Genomic DNA, 23,200 nt, shown 5'->3' with positions numbered 1-23,200 from the left:
AACATAGCAGTACCCGCCTCCAAATGTCAGGCCCTCACCGCTCTCGCTGGTGAGGGCCTTCCACAGTCTAATCATATTTCAGTCTAATGATAATTTTCCTTGAAATCTGAAATCGAAGATAGATACATCTTTTGCAAAACAGACATAGTCGATGGAGAGGCCTTCCTCCAGTGGGAAACGCCTATGACTCAAGGCGCCATGTCTGCACGATTGAGAAGTCTCGGCGAAATTCATGGATGGCTCCATTCGATGTTTGCACACCGTTTCCGCTATGGTGGAGGAAAGATGTTGAATGAAAGCGACACGGTCAGTGAAGCACAGCAAAATTTGATCATGAAGCACGCCAATATCCAAACTTTCTTGAATCACTACCTTCCACGACACATTGATACCGATATGCAAAATGTCATGAACGGCCGCGCATCTAATAAAAACCTGATGCGCGCGATCACCCGAATGAGCAGGTGGATCGACAAGAGACGACCTCGACATTTGACACTTGAACAGCGAGCATCCCTTCGTGTGCATCCAGAGTATATGGAAGCCACGCGGAGGATGAAAGAGCATGCAAAAACCTGCAAGCTTGATGCCAGCGCTCAAATGCTGGCACGTTTAGACAAATTGACGCGCGAAAGGGCCAACACATTCAGTCGACTAGAAAGGATTCTGCGAAAGGAGACACGAATGGAGTTTGATCGAAAACAGGCTGTCAGGGACATCGAGCGTCAGTTATCTGGAACGGCAGTTGACGATGAGGAGGCAAAGGAGGTACTCCGGAAAGAGGACCAAATGTTACCAGAGCAAATATTTCTCCTCGAGAAATTGTTCACCTGGCCAATCTCACACTCTTTAGAGACCGAGTGGCAACGTCGAAACGATGCTGTGGCTGCGATCTCACAATACTGTCCTGTTCTCGAAGGTGGGCCATTGCGTGGGCGACGCAAACAGGCGGCGCCATGCGATGGATTCGATGAACAACAGACAACAATGACAGTACAGCCAACTAAGATAATCTGCAGCTCTCCCGAGCCTTCACAGCAAGCTATTACTTTGAGCAAAGCCGAGAAATATATCAGGAAAGCAAAAAAGCCTCGACGATGTTTTCAATGTTATGGCAACACCCTGCTTCCAACTCATCGTCGAACGCAGAAATATAGCGAATATAAGTCAACGGTGAGACACTTTCGAGAGAAGCACTTGAAGGATCGAAGATGTCATATGTGTGACGAAGATCTACTACATGAGATGCATCTTCGCAGACATGCAGAAGATGTTCATCGTCTTAGCACTGAACGAAATTACCACACCAAAGAAGAAGCGGGATCGGACATTGATACCGATTGACTTTGGGCATGCTAAAAAAACATATCAGGACGGCGGAGAAACCGCAAAGGTGTTTTCCATGTTATGGCAATACCAAGCTCCCAGTCCATGGCCGAGCGAAGGAATGGAGCGAGTACAAGTCAACTTTGAGACATTTTCGAGAGAAGCATTTGGACGATCGGGAATGTTACATGTGTGGCGAGGATCTCTTACATGAGATGCACCTTCGGAGACGTGCACAAGATGTTCATCGTCTTGTCACGCAACGCAGTTGTTGCTCAGTGATGACCAAGGCGCAGAGGGCTTGAACTTTGCAATGAGGGCTAGTAGATTTGTTCTGAGATTTGCTCGACTGTGGTTCATATAAAAGAGAAATAAAAGCTTCTTACAGTACTCTCGTCTTCTCTTTCTTGTCTTCGTTCATCTCTAACCTGCTTGGCCAGGGCAACTCAAGCACCCATGACCCCAGCGAACCAAACAGTTGGGACCGGGAGGGGGGATTTTCTTACGGTCTAAATTATTGAGGGGAACCGTGGCCTGTCGCCCGAGAGAAGTCGTCAGGAGACGAGAGTTTGCATCCGATAGAGCCACAATTAACTTAGATCGCATGCGAACATTATTCGCCCGACGATACGTGCCACGGTTTTCCTGTCGCTTAGCTAATCCAAGTGTCTCTTGCGAACCCGTCCGGCGTGCGTTGGCCATGTTCCTGCGATGTGCCATTGGTTTCCCCTCTCTTAGCTAATCCGGGTGTCACTTGCAAGACCATCGGGCTTGTGTTTATTTCTTACCGTAAGCCATAATTTCCCTGACATATTCTCCTGTAATGCAAAGGGTCACAAAGAAGAACCCAGGATTGACAGTCTCGTGAGCAGAGCTACGATAGTAATGATTTCCCCTTTGACATTAGCATATTGAAATATGTGTTTTAGCCCAGTTTAGCTAAGCGTTGGAAAAACCGTGGCGCCTCGCATTAAATGAATACAAGTATATAATCTCGCGAGAAGAGCTATAAATAGCAATGGCTTTGCCCTTAACGCCATCAGATTCAACCCATGAACGATGACATCTAGCCAATCAGGTCGGCAATCCGGCCGGGTCGATAGTTGAATGGCACGTAAATCGGTCTAGTAAGAATAAATGTATGTCGTGTTCTATCTCTTCTTCGGGTATCTCATAAAGAGCTAGGTCGTGATATTCATCATCTGCGATCTTTGAAAGGCCAAGGCTAGTTAGGAGTTCAGGCCTACTAGTCAAGAAGATCCGAAGGCGAACCGCTTTTGCCTTCTGTAGAAGAGGCAGTAATCGAATTATGTTTCGGACATCTTGATCATGTTCACATTCGTCCAAAGCGTCGATCACTATCACAGCGGTTTGAGGTTGTCGGCCGAGTTGGTCAAGATTGAGTAGCGGTTGAAGGAGAAGTTTCTCAAACTGCTCTCTAAGCGATTTTGACGCAATCTCAGGGTCATGATCGAGTGCCTTTTGCACGCCAGACCCCAGCCCAGAGATCCCGAGCATCAGTTGCCTTGTTAGTGTTGGGAAAAATTTCTTCGCGTTCGCTCGGTCCCCTTCACCAATTGTACGGTCGCTGCATTCAGCTGCATCAGCCATTTGAGACGTGGCTAGTGACTGGCTCTGTATCATATCACGGATCAAGTGTAGCTTTGAGAGGGGCAGTCTCGGTGCCATATTGTGCAAGTTCCCTTCGCGACTCTCCAAATATTCAGATGGAGGAATGTCTGGGACCTGCAAATTCGACAGCTAGGCAGCAGCAGGGGAACAAAAGATGTTGCCTGTCAAGTACAGTATTTTACGCCACCTTGCCGTCATGTAAAATAAGACCTCTATTCTTAGAAGAGAAAGATTGACAGCTAAGCCAAATATATATTAGCGTGTTTCAAGATAGGGTTCGAGAAACAATTCGTGAGTGTATGAAGGGGAATCTGTTTTCGACTCCGACTGTATCCAGTCCACCCAACCCCTTTCTGAGCCATGCGCCCAGAACGGCCACGATGAGATCCTCCGCGAAATTCAATCCTTGCGCGTTGCAATCAGTCCTGCAGACCTCACCACGCGATCTCCGTCCTATGCAGATGTTGCCCGCACACCCCCAACCAGTTACCCGAGCAACATACGAACGCTCTCATCGTCGAACACAACGCCGACCACCTTCACTGACACGTTGTATTGCACGATAGACACCTCGAAGATGGTCAACAATGAAAATGAAAAGATGTCCGCAGGTCCGATCCGGGCGGCGGTTGAAACAGAGATCCGGAGGATGGAAGAGCATACGCACTGGCGCTGTCGCGCCGTCACGGTGGATCCGAAAAACACCCACCGGATCCGAATAGCATGTCGCGATGAAGCCGAACACCAGCTGGTCAAGCAAGTGGCAGAAGCGAAGATCGGCGTAGGAGCCCGGGTGTTACGTGACGAGCTGTACCCGATCAAAGTCGACAGTGTCAACAAGGCTGTAGTTCTGGACGAAAAAGATGAGATCCGAGCTGGAGCCACCGCGGCCTTCAGCGAGGAGAACGAAGTCACCGTTGCTAAGATCGCGTGGCTCAGCAGAAAGGAGAGCGCAAAGGCCTACGGGTCGATGGTTGTTTACCTGACCAGAGGCACTGATGCGCGGAGGCTCCTGGCCGACGGGTTCTTCCACGCCGGGGGAGAATCCGGCGTGACTAGCACCTTTGAACATCGCCCACGACCGACGCAATGTTACAATTGTCAGGAGATTGGACATAAGGCATTCCAGTGTAAGAACATCCAGAAGTGTGCAAGATGCGCCGCGGAGGGCCATCGCCACAGCGACTGCAACCAAACGGTTATAAAGTGCGTTCCGTGTGGAGGCCCGCATGAATCGTATAGCAAGAACTGCCGGAAGCTCTATCCGTCGCGTCATGAGTAAAACCTTCCGTATCATCCAACTGAACGTGAGAAAACAGGGCGCGGTGCATGACAGCTTGATGAATGACGAACAAACTCGAGACGCAGCGGTGTTAGCGATCCAAGAACCCCAAGCGAGGAGAATTCACGGCAGGCTTTTGACGACCCCGATGGGACATCACAAGTGGACGAAGATGGTTCCTTCCACCTGGAGGGAAGGCAGATGGGCGATCCGAAGCATGCTTTGGGTCAATAAAGATATAGAAGCGGAGCAAGTGGCTGTAGAATCCCCGGATCTGACGGCGGCGGTCATCCGGCTCCCCGAGCGACTGATTTTTATGGCATCAGTTTACGTCGAGGGGTGAAATGCCTCGGCGTTGGACGACGCGTGCGATCACCTGAGAAAGGCAGTCGCAAAGGTGCGGCGAGACACGGGCGCTGTGGTGGAGGTCATGGTTGTGGGAGACTTTAACCGCCATGATCAACTCTGGGGAGGAGACGAGATGTCCCTGGGAAGACAGGGCGAAGCGGATCCAATCATTGACCTCATGAACGAATTTGCTCTTAGTAGCTTACTCAAACGAGGTACAAAGACATGGCACGGCGGTGGACAGAGCGGGGACTGCGAGTCGACCATCGACCTCGTCCTAGCCTCTGATAATTTGACAGACTCAATGATCAAGTGTGCGATACATGGGACAGAGCACGGCTCTGATCACCGTGCCATTGAGACTGTGTTCGATGCACCGTGGTCAGCCCCGAAGCATCAGGAACGACTTCTGCTGAAGAACGCACCATGGAAAGAGATCAATGCCAGAATCGCGAGTACTCTGACCGCCACTCCGTCGGGAGGCACGGTGCAGCAGAAGACGGACCGACTCATGACGGCGGTTAGCGAGGCGGTGCAGGCTTTGACTCATTTTCCTTTCAACAACAAGACTAGCGTCATCCATGTGACGGATGTTGGAACCTAGGGGGCTTGCTCCTAGGAACCTTCGTAGCAAATGAAGGGTGGGGTCTGTTGAATTAACCGATTGACCTTTTAACATCCGGGGTAGTTCCCCTTGCTCTTTTTTTGGCTTTTTCATTTTTTTGATTACATACATGCTCTGAGAATCTATCAGGTTGATCAAAGTCCGGGGTTTTGAATGTCAGATCTAAATACGAAGTCAAACAGGCTCCTACCTTTTGCATGCCAAGATTGGAGGGAAGAGTGATGAGGCGTCATATCATCTCCACATTTGGCACAGAATGAATCGGAATAGTGAATGTCGACTTATGCAGATCCAACATAGACAACCAACACAGCAGTATAGGCCCCAACTATCCCAAGCAAATCTGTTGTTCTCGGCCTGAAAATAACCATAGCAGCTGTAGAAAACCCAATCACGCAAAGGCAAACCGTCAACACGCGATATGGCATCGGCGGATCGACCAAGGAAAGAATGACCATCGGCGTCAACAGGGTCATGCCTCCGGTAATAGCGATGATAATCCTTGCAATGAACGCAGCGAGTGGACGATAACGCTTCAAGCCATGAGCAATACCCACGATATCCCCTTCATCGTGACGGTCAGCAAGGAGCCCAACAATTTTACGTGACAGGTTCTTCAACTTACAAAGGTCAGTCTCTCTCTTGAGCCTGAGCGAAAGCACAGACACCACGAAAATGACTGGAAATATCAAGAAATATACGACGATAGTCATAAACTTCACAGCGCTATCGAGGTTCTGCTCCGCAAAGAACGGGTTATATTCTCTTTTCTCGTTCACGATGCGATCGATTTCTCGAGCGTTCTGAACCGCAGAATCTTTCCCAAAATTAGTAACGGTGTAAATAAGAATGGAGTGGTAAAAATCGTTCAACTCACAATACTCTTGTAGTGTTTGTCTCATGTGGCAGAGCTGGGCATCGTCTAGCACACCTCCGTTCTGCTCGAGGACCTTCTCCATATTCTCCAGATCACGACCGTAATAAGCGATACTCAGGTTCGCCAGCCGGCTAAAGGACTCGACAGATAGCAGATCACAGGTCTTCTCGCTGCGTTTCCTTTCGGGCGAAAATCGGTCCGCGTTGTTGCTTCTTTGGAAGTCCTCGTCGGGGGCTGCTGGAGTGCCGTCTTGATTGACCTTCGGCCACGATGGAGGTGGCTCATTCGAACCCTCTGCGGAAGGGCTGTTCTTCTCATTGATCAAGTCTGCAGGTTGGGACTCGACGTCAACAATGGTATCCCCTGGCTGAAGTGTTGATGTGCCATCCATCGCGACTCCAGTCAGGGGAGAGTTATGGCGGTGTAGATCAATGTGCGTCGGGAGCCAATAAGAGATCTCTGCAGATGAATCTTTTGTCGCCCAAGTCTTTGTCAAGTCTCAAAGCAGGGTATCGATGATCTAGGTTTTGCATGCCAGCTCGTAGATTTGTGAGGACATTGACAGAGAGAACGAGGCGTGCGGCGCAGGCGATCAGATCGGTCAAAGCCGCGCGCTAATAAACAATTCGTTTGAGACGATCGGTATCTATTCAGCCCGCAGCACGCTAAACCCATCTCACTATAGTTGTCCTGTACTGTATTTACACTTCTCAGCTTACAGTAGTCCGACTTTACAGTGGTGTTGCAAAAGTCTGCGTCCCTAATTTTACCGCCTTTATTCTGCCACCCCTTTTAGATAATATTCTGCCGCCCTAAAAACTCTCTATAATTTGCACATTCTAGCTAATAACTAGTATACCAGCCCTCTGCCTCAATAATTGCCTGTACCCTATGCGGCATAGTCTCTGAGAGGTGCCTCATAATGTCTAGATCTAATACACTCCATGATTCCTGCGCGCAATCGATCATATACGCGTGTGTCGCGTCATTATTTGGCATAGCCTTTAGTTCAGGATGTAGCTTATAAAGCTTGTCTTTTGAGAGCGCCCATAGATTCTCAATAGGGCTAAGATCTGGTGATCTAGCTGGCCACTCCATAACTTCGATACCTAGTTCATCAAGAGCCTCGCGTACGACGTACGCAGTATGTGTTGATGCATTATCATGCTGAAAAATGGCGTCTTGATTTGCAAGCAAAGTAGGGAGTACCCGCATATATAAATCGCGAATAACAAAGCGATCAATACCTCCGCGGGCGGATTCTGGATTTCCAAATAGAGGAATAAGGCCGGTACGTCGTGTAGAGCCAGAAAATGCAGCCCAAAACATCTGCTTGATTTGCTTCCCCTTTGTCGGCAATCCACGTACATCACGCTCCGGAATTTGATCTTTTGGGCGGTTAAAGGTATATTCTCGCCTTTCCCCTATACCTCGCTCAACTGTGCATTCATCAGACCAAAAAACGCGGTCAAATTCGCGAGGAGTATAGCCCGCATACATTTCAGCCTATTCGAGTCTCTTTTGCGCATGAAAGGGAGTTAAAGCAGGTCGATCAAGCACAAGCCACTTCCGTCTACCCTCTTCTGCTAGAAGGCGCCAAATTGAATGCCTCTTTACCTTATGATCGACAGTAGCGAGAAGGTCATCATAGGTAATGCGAGGATTATCGTCAATTGTAGTTAAAAGCTTCTCCTTATCCTCACTATCAAGCTTGCGAGGGCGCCCTGATCGCTGTATAGACTGATTATCTATACGCTTAGATTCCCTTGCGATAGTTGACTTAATAGTACTAATTGGAATCGAGCGATATTGTGCATGGATTTGCTTGTAGGTCCATCCTGCCACTTTTTTGAGCTCAACAAGCTTTGTACGCGTAAAGTAGTCGATTTCATGGTTCCGTCGACGGATAGGAGGGCGTACAGGAGACCTCCAAGCAGGGAGAGCGCGTTCACTACGCGTAGGAGGCATAATTAGGTAGGTAAACGCGTAGATTCGAAATATAGGTGAACGCAACGCGATTTAGGGAGGTTAGGCGGTCAGGCTAGTAGGGGGCGGTCAGAAAAGGCGGTAAAATTAGGGACGCAGACTTTTGCAACACCACTGTAGCCCCTATTTGTTCCGTTCCAGTTCTGTATAGAAAACCACTATCTTTTAGTGTGGTGGGGCTAGGCAGCGTGTAGCCACAAAAGCATAATCACTAATAGATTGCGCTTGATAGACAGGTGGCTACTTAGAGGACAATTATTAATTACCTTTGTGCACATGGCCTGCCTTCCCGGAAATCGACATGGAATAGCTGACCACCCCATGGCTCTCATGTAATGGAGATTCCCCCGTCATGTCAATGGAGCAATTTAACTGAGTTTTTGCATTTGTCGTTGATGAAAATCACCGACTGTTCCCCCTCGCCCCACGGGAGAGTCTCGAGGTACCTCGCGGGGAGTGGAGGGTTGAGGGGATCATCGATTGATTGTGGTCCGACTTCCCGGAGGTATCGAATTTTCCCCGGGACATTTCGCGGAGCTTCGCTCCGCTACGTTATCCTTGCCTGCGGCATCGTTGGAGATAAATCTCGATGCTTCTTTCGCTCCTGAACTCACAAAACAAATGACTTCCTAAAAGAAATAATCGGGACGACCCTCGGGCCTGCGATATACTATACAAATCAGGCAGATGAATTTAATAGCCATAATCACGCTCCTCACTGACTTCATCAGTTCACGTAACCTCGCGCAGGTTAACCTGCCTCCTGCTTACCCCATCCTCAGTTCCACCCATCCTCAGTTTCCCCAATCATCAGCCCCTTGTCATATACACAGCCACCCTCAGGGAGAGTCAACTTGGACATAAATATCTCTGTTTCCCCCGGTATCAGGAACTTCTCTTCTAGTAGTTATCCTTCCTCACTATAGATCATCTGGGGATTTCGGGCTACTTGGAGGTATTATCTGCAAGTTGTAACGGGCCAGGTCCCGATGTCTGTCTCGTATAGGCACGCGCGTCCCCCAAGAGCCAGCTAATCAGTAGCGCTCAAGCGGACTATATAGGCGCCCGGCCGGCTTAGAAAACGGACTATATAAATCGCCCGGTTGGCTGGAGTAGTATATCTACGCCGCATCGCCCTGATCCCTTTCTTTTCTGTGAGCTTTTGGTAAATAGTTCGTGTCCTAGCTAGATTGAATCAAGTCTCGCTTTAGCCCTTCACATTGGCAAAGTATAGTGAATATATTTAACCTTGTTCAGATTACAAACGACCTCCGTGTAGTTTTCATCCTGATCCTTAGACTAATCCATCTTTTCTGTGTCATTGTTTGGATTTGCCTCTATTGTGCTTAGAAGCTCCTTCAGACTAAGTTGAATCACATGGGTCATGCAAGGTATCCGGATAATAGGGGTCTGATTATGGAACTCGAGTGACTAAAGAGACTCCTAGATATTATCCATCAAGGTCGTATTGTTAGGCCCGTTCTGAGATCTACTCACTGAGTAGGAAGCTGAGCGCCCTCACGAAATCGGCCGTAGCCCGGATAGGCGAGGCCCCACCGCCAGACATTATCCTGTGTATATAGGTGCATACAGATCACCGTTCATATTGCCCTGCATATCCAATGTTGAACAGAGTTGGTGAGTCTAGACTCGTGTGATGCCATCCCGCAGCTGCACCACCGTCGATGCAACCTCTGGTAAACAGAGGAGTAGCACCTAAAACGGCTCACATCAGGTAAACTTGGCTGATCCTTTGTTCGCCATTTATTGTGTTCACTGCAACATTGCTGCAGTTTTATCACACGAGACAAGTCAGAAGTTCACCTGAGCCTGGCTGAGTTCACCTCCACCGTGGTAGTTTCATCCCTGCCCTTCAACATTGGCTATCTACGCTACAAGATTGCAGTTCACACCGGTCTGGCCGTTAACCTCCCTGGCATGTCAGATTCATTCCAGCCGTTCACCAGTGACTATCCGTACTCGCCACAGTTGAGTACGGACCCGGCCGAGTTCACCTGTGTGGCGTGCTGGATTTATCCCTGCCGTTGAACACTAACTATCGGCACTACAACGCCGCAGTTGGATCACCCCATTTTCTACCGTGTTGGATTCATCTATACCGGTCACAAGTTACTATCAGTACTGCAGCACTGCAGTTGAATCAACCCATTCTAGTCGAGTTCACCTCTGTAGTCATTACGGTTTTGACATACAGCTAGTAATGAGGATGCTAAATGGACGACTACATACGTTTGTCACTAAACCCGCCCCCGGGAGGATGACCTTGTAAGTAAGGTCGTGATCACATCCTTCGCTAATGCACAATCTAGGGCGGCCCAGGGCTGACCAGTCATTATCAAGCACTCCACTGGCTATCCCCCAGCCCCAGCGATGGGCAGCGCCGATGTGCTGGAAAATTGGGCTCCGTTCTCCAAATGTAGATCACTGTACGCCCAGCCAACACCACGTTGATAACTGAAAAGAGTAGAAGGGCGAATAAGAATGACATCTCTTTCCCGCAGCTGCGACTTCCTTCTCTACAGGAGATGGTTTTTGGTACAGTATCCCTGTATCTTTTGATAGCCCTCACCATTAGATAAGTTTCTAATACGAAAAGAAGCTCGCCACCGATGCCTGAGCTACATGGACGAAGAATATTCCCTTTCCTTAGTAAATTCCAAAGTATTAAATACGCTCTTCTGTTCAACATTGACCGCAGTTTTTGTTCACGTTTGACTGTATCCACTATGTTCTAGATGCAGTTGGCATCACAAGATCTATCTAAGTTCACCTGGCTGGGGCTGTGTTGGATACTGCTCTTCCGTTCAACACGGGTCGTATCTATTTCAAGATGCAGCAGTTAGGGCCAATTACGTGCCTAGCCAAGTTAACCTAAGCACGACCCTAGTTAAATATTTTCTGTTCACTAGGTTGCCGATAATGATGGCCATTGCATTTCCTCTGCAGGGGCGGCGGCCCCTACTGAAAAAAAAGGTCAACTGCTCATGTCTCTCTAGATATCGGTTAAACTAACATTCAAGACGTTTGTGTTCAATATGCTGGGCCTATGACAACTCCAGCGCACAGACGTTTTGCCTAACGGAAACAACCCGGTTCAGTAAATCAGAAACGAACTAGATTACTTACATGTGCCTGGCTTAGTCCACTGTTGAACTTCAATAAATAGCACAATAATTTCTATATTTCATTCTGAGCGCAAAATACGGTTGGGCAACACGCATGAATGGTTGAGAGGAGAAGAAAGTTGCGTTGAACGCCGCTAACAAAGGCAAACACATTTTGGGCGTAGTGCGAGCGGGCTACTTCGAGGCAGATCGCTCAAATGGCATTACCCCCTGCAGCATTAAGTGGGGTCCCTGCCGAAAGGTATAGTAGCTATAGAAAATAGCATTGATGGAATCGTTGGAAAGACTCATATGCTCTATATCGCCCAAGACACGCCGTGAGTTGTCAAAAAGCCATAATCCTGTCAGACGATACCCACTACTGTACCCACAAGCTTGCACATAAAGATGCGCTGGCTGCGTGGTACTGGACTCTGGATACATTCTCGGTATGTGACCCACAATCAAAAGCGTAAACTGCTCAATCGAAATAGATCAAGAAACCTACTGCGGCCGCTCGTCTGTAGTGGCGATGAGTATAGCGCCGGTCGTCTAGGACCTCAGTATTCCGGAATTGCGCAAGATTCTCCCCCTGAGTACCCTTTCGACGAGATCGCCCTCTTCACTAATCCGAGAGACGGTGAGCTCCGGTGCGAACGTTGCCACGGCCTCCGATCCCTATCTTATCACCGAAATCATTGGAGAGATCCAGTTGCTTATCCAGCTGTCGGCATCTGCTCACGGACGCGAACCCAATGTGTGGAGATAAAATTTAGCTATCGCCATTTACATGCGAGGCAACTTATGAACTACGAACTGCCGACCGATTGAATCGCAGAGATGAAACAGACAACTGCATTTGGAGACACGCGGTAGTTACCAAGCAATGTAACAACTGGTCATTGGCCAGTCAGAAGCAGGCCAATGACCCAGGCTCTCGGATCGCAGTTACGAGATGTCTGCTTTATATGGTCCGTGTAAGTTAGTGGACCTCTTTCTGGAGTATTTGTTATCCTTGTCGCTGCCACCGGCCGATATAGAGATATATATATCCATATGAGACTCTCGGAACAACTTAGCAAGCATCCGGACCAGAGATTTTCCTCTGTTTTAGAAAGCCAATTTGTGCCCGCACTTCGTTCTAAGGATTAAATAAACTACAAAACATTCGATAGACACGGAACAACACGTTCACTCGGCGATTTCGACACGTTAATAGTCGAGAAAATGCTCTTTCCTATTATGGGGGTTCAACTCATGACCCACCCTCGCGTCACCACTGATAAGGGGGTAGATAAGGCGATGAACTCGTAACTACCCATTCCACCCCTGCAAAGCCTTCAAATGAAGCTATACCAAAACAAGTTATATTTGCCAGCGTGTTACAGAAGATTAGACCCAACACCCTCCAGATCAAGGCCATACGTACATTTTTCAGACCATAGATACTGCAAATAGGAGGAGAAAAAGCATACGTTGCTCAGACACAATCCAGTAATCGCCATTTGTGTACAAGTGGTCATGCCCGTAGGAAGCCCCCTTGATCCCGCCCAGCTGTCATCTCACATTAGACAGCCCGCTCTCCTGAAGGAGAAAAAGTTCTCCATCTCGGTCGGTCTGCAAGCTCCGGATTTTTAGAATGAATGATTTCACGTTACCCGGGTTTCCAGAACGAAGCTTAACCACGGCGTAGAGCAGTGCTTGACGCAATGTGGCGCTATAAGATTTGCGCCTGCGATCACTGCTATGATCATAGATGCATCGACAACCTTTCGTTGTATAGTTCGCGCATGGAGTCGTACCAGAACACTAGTCCCTATTAGCACTGGGATAGAACGAATTCATTAGTTCTGACCTTGGTCTTTTTTCGGTGACACTCTGTACAAGCAAGAGAGACATTCCGTCGCTTTCGACATAATGAACGTGGTGTCTGCGGTTGGGAGAAAGAGCCTTTCTCGATCGGGCACAGCGGCCGCAGCGGCCGCAAGGAGGTTTTCGTTGTCATGGCTGGTAACTGAGACCCAAACACGTTGAAAAAATTTATTCAGTGCATGTGTCCAGGGGGAGGAGGTGGGGTGATGCGATGGAATTAAATGGCCAATTCGCAGTGCTCGTTCTCTTTGTTTGCTAGACCTTGGAGGCTTCATTGAGAGAAAGAGCCCGGAAGCCCGCGACCATTTTTGAGACCATGCAAAGTCCCGACCCCGACCCCAGCCTTAGCGATTGGAGTCTCCATAGCAAACAAAGAAACCCGGCGGTACTAAAATTTGACCTGCCAGCCTCGATGTTGGAGTCATGTGACTGGACGCTTCCATCCGTCTTGGCAGGGACGCGTGCTTTGACTGGACAACGTCTGTCAGCCTAATCACCTCAGTCTGTTTGAGGGATGGGATGTTGGTTTATTCACATCTTCTCGTTCCCCGAGGTGAACGTTTTCATAGCTTGAATGATGATACTACCCCGATTTCAGTATTCAAATTAGTGCATTGCTTGGTTTCTATTAGGTTTAAAACAAGGACTTAGTGGTGGTTTTGTTTTGTTTTGTGGCACTGGTCTGGACAGGTGAGAAATTATTAGCTATAGTGCTCGGCTGCCAGGAAAGAATCGTCTTTCGATAGGCATCTACGTCGTTCGGAACGACGACCCAAATCGTACTGGATGCCACGTGATGAGTACAAACAAACATAACCATCAGTGATGTTTGCATCACTAGGCTGATAAATAAGCCAACCAAGCTAGCGCCCAAGCCACCTCGTGGAGGTAAAGGCTGGTCTATCTATTGAGATCAAAGTGCCTCATAAGAGAAATAATTTCTGGGGAGTTGTCTCGGCCGGCCTATGTCTGCTGGGCAAAGCCAATCTGCGGACCGATAGAGTCGAAAACAACATACTGGCTTTTGAGGAAGATGTCACCGAAGATAGAGAAACCAATGCCGCTATTGCCCTGAATTCCGCTAAAGCAGGTAGTGCTGCCAGAGGAGACGGGCGCGTAGTTAATAAAAGAACCGGAGACAACGGCTTGATAACTACCGACAGAGATGCTGAAGTCTGGTAGCTCGGCAGAGCAAGGGAAAGTGTAACCTCCAACCTGCGGGTCATTCTTGGCGTCGGTAACTTGCTGGTAATAGGCAGATACAATGCTAGTGTCGAGGAGCAGCAGGGTGGTTCCAGTGTCTAGTTTGCAGATTAGCGTGAGTAAGCCAATAGAAGAGGGAGTCACCTGCCAGCAATCCCTGAGATAGAAGATCCAGCTGCGGCACTGCCAATCGTATAATTGTCGGCACTGAACATCCAAAACCCTTGAGAGCTATCGACCGGTGTATAGGCTAGTGAGCCGGTGAACTTCGTCTGATCGATGAATCCGAAGTCATAGACGCCAGGCTGGTTGTGCTTGAGGCAAGCAGCAAAGAGGGGCTGCGCGAGCTGCGACTTGACAGTATCAAAAAAAGTCAGCTGCTGCTGAGGAAGAACAGTATTAATAGAACTGAAAGCCAGGCCCAAGATACCATCATTGTTCCTGTCTGACACGAACCGCTTGCTGACCTGCTCAGCGGCTTCAACGGCCTGACTAGTTGCCTGTACACCACCAACAGTAACAGTGTCTTGAAAGACATTACCACTAGCAGAGCTACCGTCACTATACGAAATGTTCCACGTGTAGCCACTGAGAGGGGTAGCGCTGCTTGGGTCATAGATGCTGTGCCCAGTCTGCGCTGAGGCGGGGAGCTCCGTTGAAAAGACCCAGAGATCGGACGAGCCAGTGTCAAAGTCAAGGTTCATAATAGTGTTACCAATGGTAACAGGACAGTCATACTCCTCGTCACTGGCCGAAGGAGTGGCTATGACTGAGCCATTCTCAACTGCGGCAAGGATGTTGTCGGGGATCTCGGCACCATGCTTTCCAAGAGCATGGACGTACATGCCTGCAAGGTTGACCTTCCTGGGACCAAAATGCTTCCTAGCCACCTGATTGACCGAGAAGGTCTTGGACTTCGAGGTACGAGATGAATCGATCGGCATAGCAGACGCGGCCATAGCGAGGGTCAAAGCAGCCGTCGCCTTGCTGTAGACAACCATGATAATGTTTCGAGTGAAGAATATACAGATGATTGTGTAGAAAATGTTGGCTATTGTGAGAAGCAGCCGCAGTCAAGGTTCCCTTATGATACAAACATATATTTACTGTCCGAGAAAATATACAGTACTGAGCCAGACAAAAAAAAAGAAAACGGAAATATCTGGCCTGATGTATTGTGTGAAATACTGTCCGGGCTAATGACGCTGTAGATCAGAGATGTCACAGAGAAAGAGCAAAATCGGTAGGGTCCCAGTTCATAGGGCGGCAGAAAGAAAGTAGAATACCCGTAATATCCAGCTTGGAATAATCTGACAATTATCAATATCAATCTAGGTATTCTCCTGCCTCCTCTCATTGTCTGTTGAACAACGCATGGGATGACTCACAACGCTTGGGACAACAAAGTTAAAATTTTTCATTTCTAGTGCCCTATTGAAAAGGCTCACGCAAGGCGGCTGCTGCTATCTCTAGTGAGACAAAATTGGCCTCTTTCAATAACTCCCAGGTGCAAATTTAAACATCGGTGACGAAAGAATCTCACAAATTGGTCAGCCAACGCAGCCGCATTTGTTAAACACGATTGTAGCCAATTTTATCTACGAACTCCGGTATTATATACGCTCTTCTGTTCAACATTGATTGCAAAATTTGTTCATGTTTGACTATATCCCCTCTGTTCTAGATGCAGTTTGCATCACAAAACCTATCTAAGTTCACCTGGTTATGGCCGTGTTGTATACTGCTCTTCTGTTCAACACGGGTCGGATCTATTATGAAGATGTTGGACTTAGGACCAATTACGTGCCTAGCCAAGTTAACTAAGCCCGACCATGATTGGCTGCTCAAGATTTTCTGTTCACCATTGATTATGTTCACTAGGTTGTCGATAATGAGGGCCATTTCATTTCCTTTGTAGGGCAGCGACCTCTACTAAAAAAGAAAGGACAGCTGTTCATATCTCTATAGATATCTGTTAAACTAGCGTTAAAGACGTTTGTGTTCAACATGCTGGGCCTGTGACGTTTCAAGCGCACAGTCGATTTGCCTGACGGAAAGGACCCAATTCTGTAAATCAGAAACGAACTATATTACTTAACATGTGTCTGGCTTAGCCCACTGTTGAACTTCAACAAATAGCACAATAATTGCTATATTTCACTCTGAGCGCAGAATAGGGTTTAATAACACGCATAAATGGTTGAAAAGAGAAAAGGGCCGCGTTGAACGCCGCTAACAAAGGCAAACAGCATAGCAGTGTTGATAGTTTGCCGTTGAACTGCAGGGACGCACTCACTGCGGTGCAGGCGAACACAGCCACACTCATGGGATCAGATTGCAGTTGCAGCACGTATAGCTAATGTTCAACGGCAGGGTGGACACGCCCCACGCAAGTGAACTGGGCCAGGTTCGTCTGATCCAATCGCAGTTGCGGTACTGAGTGTCACGTGTGAACGGCAGGATAGATCCAACACGCCGCGCAGATGAACTCGGCTAGACCCGTGTGATCCAACTGCAGTATTGTAGAACAGACATCCAGTGTTGAACGGCAGGGATGAATCTTACATGGTAGAGGTGAACTCGGACAGTCTCCGTGTGATCCAACTGTAGCGTTGCAGTGCTGACAGTCGCCGTTGAACGGCAGGGATGGCTCAAGGACGCCACCGAGGTGACTTTGTCAGACTCTATGATCCAAATTGTACTGTAGCTAACATGACACAATTTTTTGAATCGATGGTGTCTAGATTCGCGTGACGTTAACCGTAGCTGCGTCATGGTGCTCAAATTTTGTAGCAAATTGGGGTATGGGGTACATCATTTGTGTTGGCCGTGTTCACTCCAATGTGACACTAACTGCAGCTAACACGATCTGCTCTAGGGACCCTGTCCAGACTCGCGTGAATGCAATCCCATACAGTGCGTCTCGAAACTGGTGCGACCACCTACACTCTTCGATTGATTCTCCGGCCCCACTGCCAAGACACACTAGTCTATATCAAGAATCGACACGGAATATCAATATTCCCGTAGCGGTATCAATACGGTGACTCTCTCTAATTATAATACGTGGCTCTGTGCTCATGACCGTCCTTTTCCTGCTCTGGCGCTACGAAAAGGAAAGGATACGTCCAATAGTCAGCCCTCAGCCCCGGTGTCAAAGACTATGAATTCGTGACTATATGGCATTGAGGGTGTGCAGATTTGGATCAGATAAATTATTGATTAGTTCACTAATTCTAGGAAAGGGGAATGGAGAATCAAGCTGAGTTTAATTGAGATAAGATATTCGTGTGTAGATCCAAATACTAATTTTGTCCATGGTAGGCAACATACTGACTACTAGAATGTTTTAGTTATAAGGGATCAAATGTATAAATAGGGGCGGGTAAAAAAAAAGGGGGACTATTCAAGCGATGTAAGCGATGGGTTTCTGACGGCCCGGCTGCGCCACGTCGGGTCTAGGTTCTCTTATTATTGCCCACAACTCACCTGTGACCGCCAGGTGGCCTTCTTAACAAAAATACAAAACTACATGACCTCGGTAGCTAGGCGGACAAATCACTAGATTAATATGCCTAATACAGATTATGATTTGGAATATCTCGCGGCCTCAAGGCATAGTTCTATGGCCTCTCTATTAGGTTAATCGTTTGCAAATTCGTGCTAGAGACAACAGCTAACAAGCTTATAGAAGATTCAAAGCCGAGAGACGCCTATTCTCGTTTCCTCGCCTTACTATTTGAGCTTCGAAACAAGATAATCAAATACACTATCAGCTCTACATACTCTACACGCGAGCTCGAGGCATGGCAAAAGCTCCAATACACTGGTCCTCGCTCAGGATGGGAGATAAAACCGGAGGACTTCACTATTAGTTCTACTGGTCTCCAATGGCATTCCATGACGTTGTTCAATTTTGCTCTTGTGAATAAGCAACTTCGGCATGAGGCGCTTAGCATCATCTTTCGGAATGCGACTATTTGCATTTATGTCTATATTTCTAGGTTCGGACTATTTAGCTCAATCCCGAAAGATATATCCAAAACCTATCGCACTCTTCGCGAGCATTCGATGTTACTAGAACTAGCATGCGATATCACCTTCATCGTTGATCCATAGCCTACGTATAGCCAGACGCTTGACCACAAACTAGGCTCTACGTTGAACGCAATATTTGGGTACCGCAGAAGTATATTTTGGGCTCTGTTGGTATTCGTATGCATCGAAGTCCCACTTGCCTATATCGCTCAACTAGCTACACGAATTTCTGAGATTGTGCCTTTTCAAGGAAAACGGCATACTGATCTTTAAGCACTTGTTGATCTTCTTGTGTAGGCGCCTAGGAATGGCACATATAGGAAGATTATTGTATATCTAGAGCATTTGCATCTACAAGATCTCGCAATTGTCCTTAGTTTACTAAACTTGCGATGTTGGCCTACTACGTTAGAGGAGGTTTGGGCTTCCTAGTCTAGGTATGATATGGGCCTACAGTTAATGAAAGAAGAGTATGAAAAACACTATAAGAATTTAGTGATGTCTGCTATGGAGCAGGCTAGATGCATAGAGATTCTTAGTATTCCTATAGAATTTGACGTTGATAAGACCCACAAGTGGGATGTTCGTGGCACTTAGTACATAGGGAGGAGCCGAAGAACCTAGATAGAGAACAATAATCTTGAGATAGTTATAGAGTGACACTAGAATAGTACTTATCTAGTCCTAGGATCTCTCTAACACTTATAATTACGACTATCCGTCTTCTCAAGACTAGGGCTCGTAGTAGGCTTCCCCTTACTAAAAGCTGAACAAATCTCTAGATTTATTTCTTTCTTTCGGTGTTTATCACTCGGATCCTAGCAATTCAGGGGTGTCTACGAAGTAGCCGTGAATGCCATTTTCTGGTTTTGATTAACGTAAGCGGCTAGGAACATCGAGTACGTACTACGACTACGAAATTCCTAGACGCTAGTAGAGTCTCTCCCTTTCCTCGGCGTATGCTTCGACCACACCCTTTAGGTCCTAGATTACGAAAATCTAGTTTCTACAGCTCAGATCGCGCTCAAAGATGAGAATTAGAGCATCAAGATCTTACGACGGGGGGTTAATACCAAATCGGATATGACCTATACTTAGTGTTTCGAGCAAATTCTCACTATGATGACTCATCAACGTCTAGTTCTCTTGAAATGAGATTGAAATAAGCAAAGAATACGAAATTTCAATATTTCGAAATGGGTTGGCCAATAAATTACAATAGCACTATGGGAAAAATTTTAGTTGCCTTGGATCGCCAATTCAGTTACAAGACAGAGCGACGTATTATAATTAGAGAGAGTCACCGTATTGATACCGCTACGGGAATATTGATATTCCGTGTCGATTCTTGATATAGACTAGTGTGTCTTGGCAGTGGGGCCGGAGAATCAATCGAAGAGTGTAGGTGGTCGCACCAGTTTCGAGACGCACTGTAGGAGGTGAATAGCTTATAAAATAAATACTATACGAAGTATTGAAACATGGAGCCTCTCTGTATTCACACAAATGGTATAGGGAAACCTTACAAAGTAGGATAAAACCCATACCCATACCAAGGCATGCTAAAAAATAAGATCAATCCTGTACCGCCACTATTTCTCTTGCGCCTCCTAGGAAGATTTCGGTGATTGATCGACAGGGCGTAGGGTGCCCACATAGTCTGCCATATAATCTTCCACCTCTAGTTTCCTATCCTCTGAATCGTCGAGCCTGCGAGCTCGAGATCCACCAAGCGGAGAAATACCAGCCGCATGAAGTCCTTGGATGAACAATTCAACCACTTCCTCTAAGGATTGGATATGATCAAACGCAGGTACTACTTCATTTGGCACGCCTGTTATCTCCCACTTCTTCGTAGTCCAAAACATCCGATACTCTGTTCGCACATAGTTATAGTGAGGGACGCCATCGCCGGCAATGCGATAACCAAGGACGTAGGAATTAACCTCGAATTTGGTAGGCCACATCTGATAGCAAGTTCCAGCGTCTCGATATTTGTTAAAACCGCGACCCGCTAGAATGATAGCAACATTGGGGTCTTGCGCATGTTCATTGACTAAGTAGCTGTTGGCGATGTTTGTGACCCATTCGAGGACATATCTCCAGCTGACCGATTCATAGGTTTGGCGATCGGTGAAAACACCATCCTCACTTCTGTATTCAACTGACATCTTTTTCGAGTGATAGATTTTCCTTTTTGCAGTGTTAGCATGTCCCAAGAGCGAAAAAGTAGTAATGTTCTTACAATTAATGCAAAGGCTTTTTGGGTTTCAGAGCAGACCGGTGGGTAAATTGCGATCGCAATGAGGTTAGCAGTTGAATCAACCCTAGGAGACGTAGTCTTTGATAAAGAAGAAGATCAAGCTGTCTGCTCGCCGTTGGAAAATCAGGAAATCGATGGATCCTCTTATGTCTTAGTATTTCTTTGTTTCGGTTGGAATTTAAGAGTAAGATGACAACGAACTGAACAGACTAGTAAGACAGATGCACGGAAGTCTCAACTCTTCTTTGGCGAAAGAGTGATATCCTTAAACTATTCAACGTAATTGCGAGGCGTTGTGAAAAGTATTATTTTACCTGAGGAAATAGGCAGCTTCCTATAGAAAGAACCAGATATTGTACTTATAGAGATAGGAAATTAGTTTTCTTGTTCAGTGATATCATTACCTCGATATGAGGTCAGCTATATGTCATGACCAACTCGTGAACTTTAATATCTCAGCGTCACCAGCCCAGTCTTTCAATGTTAAGCTTGCATAGGTCGCGTCCAAAGTTCTGGCGGGTGTCTCAGAGAGGATAGGGTTTAACTAGTGTCCACAGCGAAGTTTGGTTGTCCCGGAACCAAAATTCCACAGGCGGCTGAGACTAGAACCGTACCAATAAAAGTAGGTTCAAAGTTACTGCCAAGATAAACCCACAAACTATGGATCTCAGAACCGCCATATGGATTGACCTGACCTAGTCTCGGCCCTCCGTCCCGCTTCCTTCGCAGAACCATGGGCATAAATCGAGTAATTGGTCATGTTACATTCCTGTTTAGCAGCACCAGAATATCTCACAGCCGACTTTTAATGAAGCAAATAGAATCGTGGTAGTTTTCTTTCTACTACTCAATGGCATCTTTGTAGCGATGAAGCTGTTTTTCATAACGATGATTAACACTCCGCATGCAATCGTTACAGTGGCACCGCAAAAGTCTGTGACCACCCCCCTCTGACCGCCCTCTTTCACCGCCCCCTAAATTAGACTAGTAGAACGCGTCGCGAATAGTATAATTTAGACTATTATGATTATTATTATTAACTATGCCTTGCGTGCGATCTTTACTTCGACCACGGCTAGTACTAAGGGGCCCTCTGCCTACTGCCCCTCTGCCACCTCCTGCACCCCCTAATAGTGCCCTAAGACGTCGTAATTGCGAGCTAGACGTTAATATTCGAACACAAATTGTTACGCTAAGAGAGACTGCTGAATGGTCATACGGAGAGATCCATAAGAAGTTCCCTGATCTTCCACTATCGACTATTAAAATGACATCTCTACGATCGCGTATTCGGCATAAAGAAGAGTCTTTAAAGCGGTCTGGACGTCCGAAAGTCCTCGATGAGAATGACCGTCAAAAGATCCTTAAAAAGATACATGAAGAACCCCGAGTCACGTACGACGACCTACTCTCTGAGGTTAGCAATAAGTGCAAAAAAGACTCAATTGCTCGCCTTCTTTGTGTAGAGGGTCTTAAGAAGTGGCGGGTTATGAAAAGACCATATCTTACACCTAAGAATGCCGCTCAACGCCTCGCATAGGCAGACAAATATTCTGGCTATACCGAAGAGGATTTTGCCCGTGTCTTTTTCTCCGATGAATGTACGATTGAACGTGGTATTAGGCTCCGACCAGAATATTCTTTCATCCGTCTAAAAGACCAACCAATTCAGGGCGAAGTCTAACCTACTCCGTATAAGGGCTACCAAATTAAATAGATATTTTGGGCTTTATTTTCGGGCTCAACTCGACGGACTAGACTTATTCCGCTCTATGGGGATCCAAACTCACCCTAAGGAGGTGTGAATCGCTTCGTTATCCTTAATCTATACCGTCGAATCCTACTAACTTTGCTCGATGACCTAAGATCGATATTTCAACAAGATAATGCTCCATCCCACACTACGCATATTGTCCAAGACTATATTGCTTCTCTTAGACGGGAGATCATGATATAGCCCCCTTATTCGCCTGATCTAAATCCAATTGAGAACCTATGGACGTTATTAAAACAGAAAATCTATCAGATTCGACCTGATCTTCTACATATGCCAAATAATGACGCAACTTTAGATATTCTAGTTGATACTGCAGAGTAAGCATGGCAAGAACTAGATCTTAGTATTTTAGAGAACCTCTCAGAGAGTATGCCGCATCGTGTACAAGCTATTATTGATGCTAATGGCTGGTATACTAAGTATTAGTTTTATTTAATTATTTTATGGAGTTTTTAGTACGGCAGAATAATGTGGCAGAAAGTAGCGGTGTAGGGGGGGTGGTCACAGACTTTTGCGGTGCCACTGTACTAGAACTACATTAAGAGAGAACGGGGGGACTTTACTTGGCCTAACTAAGTTTAGCGTGATCTAAGTGGGGCACTGGGAAAGAAAGCCTGTGTGTCTTGAGGGGTAATTTGTTTTCGAATTCTACTGTACCAATTATCTCTCGGGGGCCAATATCCACACCCTAGGAACACCGTCGTGGACTCTGGGAACCCCGTATATCCCAGGAACTGACGGGAAAGTCCTGGTATCTGTAGAGTGGATCCTGGAGTCTAGTTTCTCGCTGCAAGCTCTGTGGCCTCCGCTGGATTTGTCCTGGGTTCCAGGAGGGGTTAAAACTCC

The 23,200-nt window shown here is 47.0% G+C and overlaps 6 protein-coding genes across 6 annotated transcripts; 4 read left to right on the top strand and 2 right to left on the bottom strand.

The window, feature by feature from the left end:
- Positions 1-183: 183 nt before the first annotated feature.
- On the top strand, positions 184-1,344 carry N7474_004982 (uncharacterized protein; the record flags this gene model as incomplete). The annotated part of the gene is made up of 1 exon (XM_057196397.1): positions 184-1,344. The coding sequence occupies one exon, from the start codon at positions 184-186 to the stop codon at positions 1,342-1,344; it is 1,161 nt and encodes a 386-aa protein (XP_057053793.1).
- A 2,191-nt stretch (positions 1,345-3,535) lies between these two features.
- Positions 3,536-4,240, top strand: N7474_004981 (uncharacterized protein; the record flags this gene model as incomplete). Its single annotated transcript, XM_057196396.1, has 1 exon — positions 3,536-4,240. One exon carries the CDS (start codon positions 3,536-3,538, stop codon positions 4,238-4,240), a length of 705 nt encoding a protein of 234 aa, XP_057053792.1.
- A 217-nt stretch (positions 4,241-4,457) lies between these two features.
- Positions 4,458-5,192, top strand: N7474_004980 (exonuclease/endonuclease/phosphatase family protein; the record flags this gene model as incomplete). The annotated part of the gene is made up of 2 exons (XM_057196395.1): positions 4,458-4,565; positions 4,626-5,192. 2 exons carry the CDS (start codon positions 4,458-4,460, stop codon positions 5,190-5,192), a joined length of 675 nt encoding a protein of 224 aa, XP_057053791.1.
- A 563-nt stretch (positions 5,193-5,755) lies between these two features.
- Positions 5,756-11,970, top strand: N7474_004979 (uncharacterized protein; the record flags this gene model as incomplete). The annotated part of the gene is made up of 3 exons (XM_057196394.1): positions 5,756-5,817; positions 9,870-10,095; positions 11,758-11,970. The coding sequence occupies 3 exons, from the start codon at positions 5,756-5,758 to the stop codon at positions 11,968-11,970; spliced, it is 501 nt and encodes a 166-aa protein (XP_057053790.1).
- A 2,066-nt stretch (positions 11,971-14,036) lies between these two features.
- On the bottom strand, positions 14,037-15,277 carry N7474_004978 (pepsin-like aspartic protease; the record flags this gene model as incomplete). The annotated part of the gene is made up of 2 exons (XM_057196393.1): positions 14,037-14,374; positions 14,425-15,277. 2 exons carry the CDS (start codon positions 15,275-15,277, stop codon positions 14,037-14,039), a joined length of 1,191 nt encoding a protein of 396 aa, XP_057053789.1.
- A 4,647-nt stretch (positions 15,278-19,924) lies between these two features.
- N7474_004977 (uncharacterized protein) lies at positions 19,925-20,485 on the bottom strand (the record flags this gene model as incomplete). The annotated part of the gene is made up of 1 exon (XM_057196392.1): positions 19,925-20,485. The coding sequence occupies one exon, from the start codon at positions 20,483-20,485 to the stop codon at positions 19,925-19,927; it is 561 nt and encodes a 186-aa protein (XP_057053788.1).
- Positions 20,486-23,200: the final 2,715 nt, after the last annotated feature.

This window comes from Penicillium riverlandense (assembly GCF_028828495.1).
Source record: "Penicillium riverlandense strain IBT 135883 chromosome Unknown utg000003l_segment0_segment0, whole genome shotgun sequence".
Lineage (NCBI taxonomy): Eukaryota > Fungi > Ascomycota > Eurotiomycetes > Eurotiales > Aspergillaceae > Penicillium > Penicillium riverlandense.
This window is presented reverse-complemented; position numbering and strand designations above follow the sequence as displayed.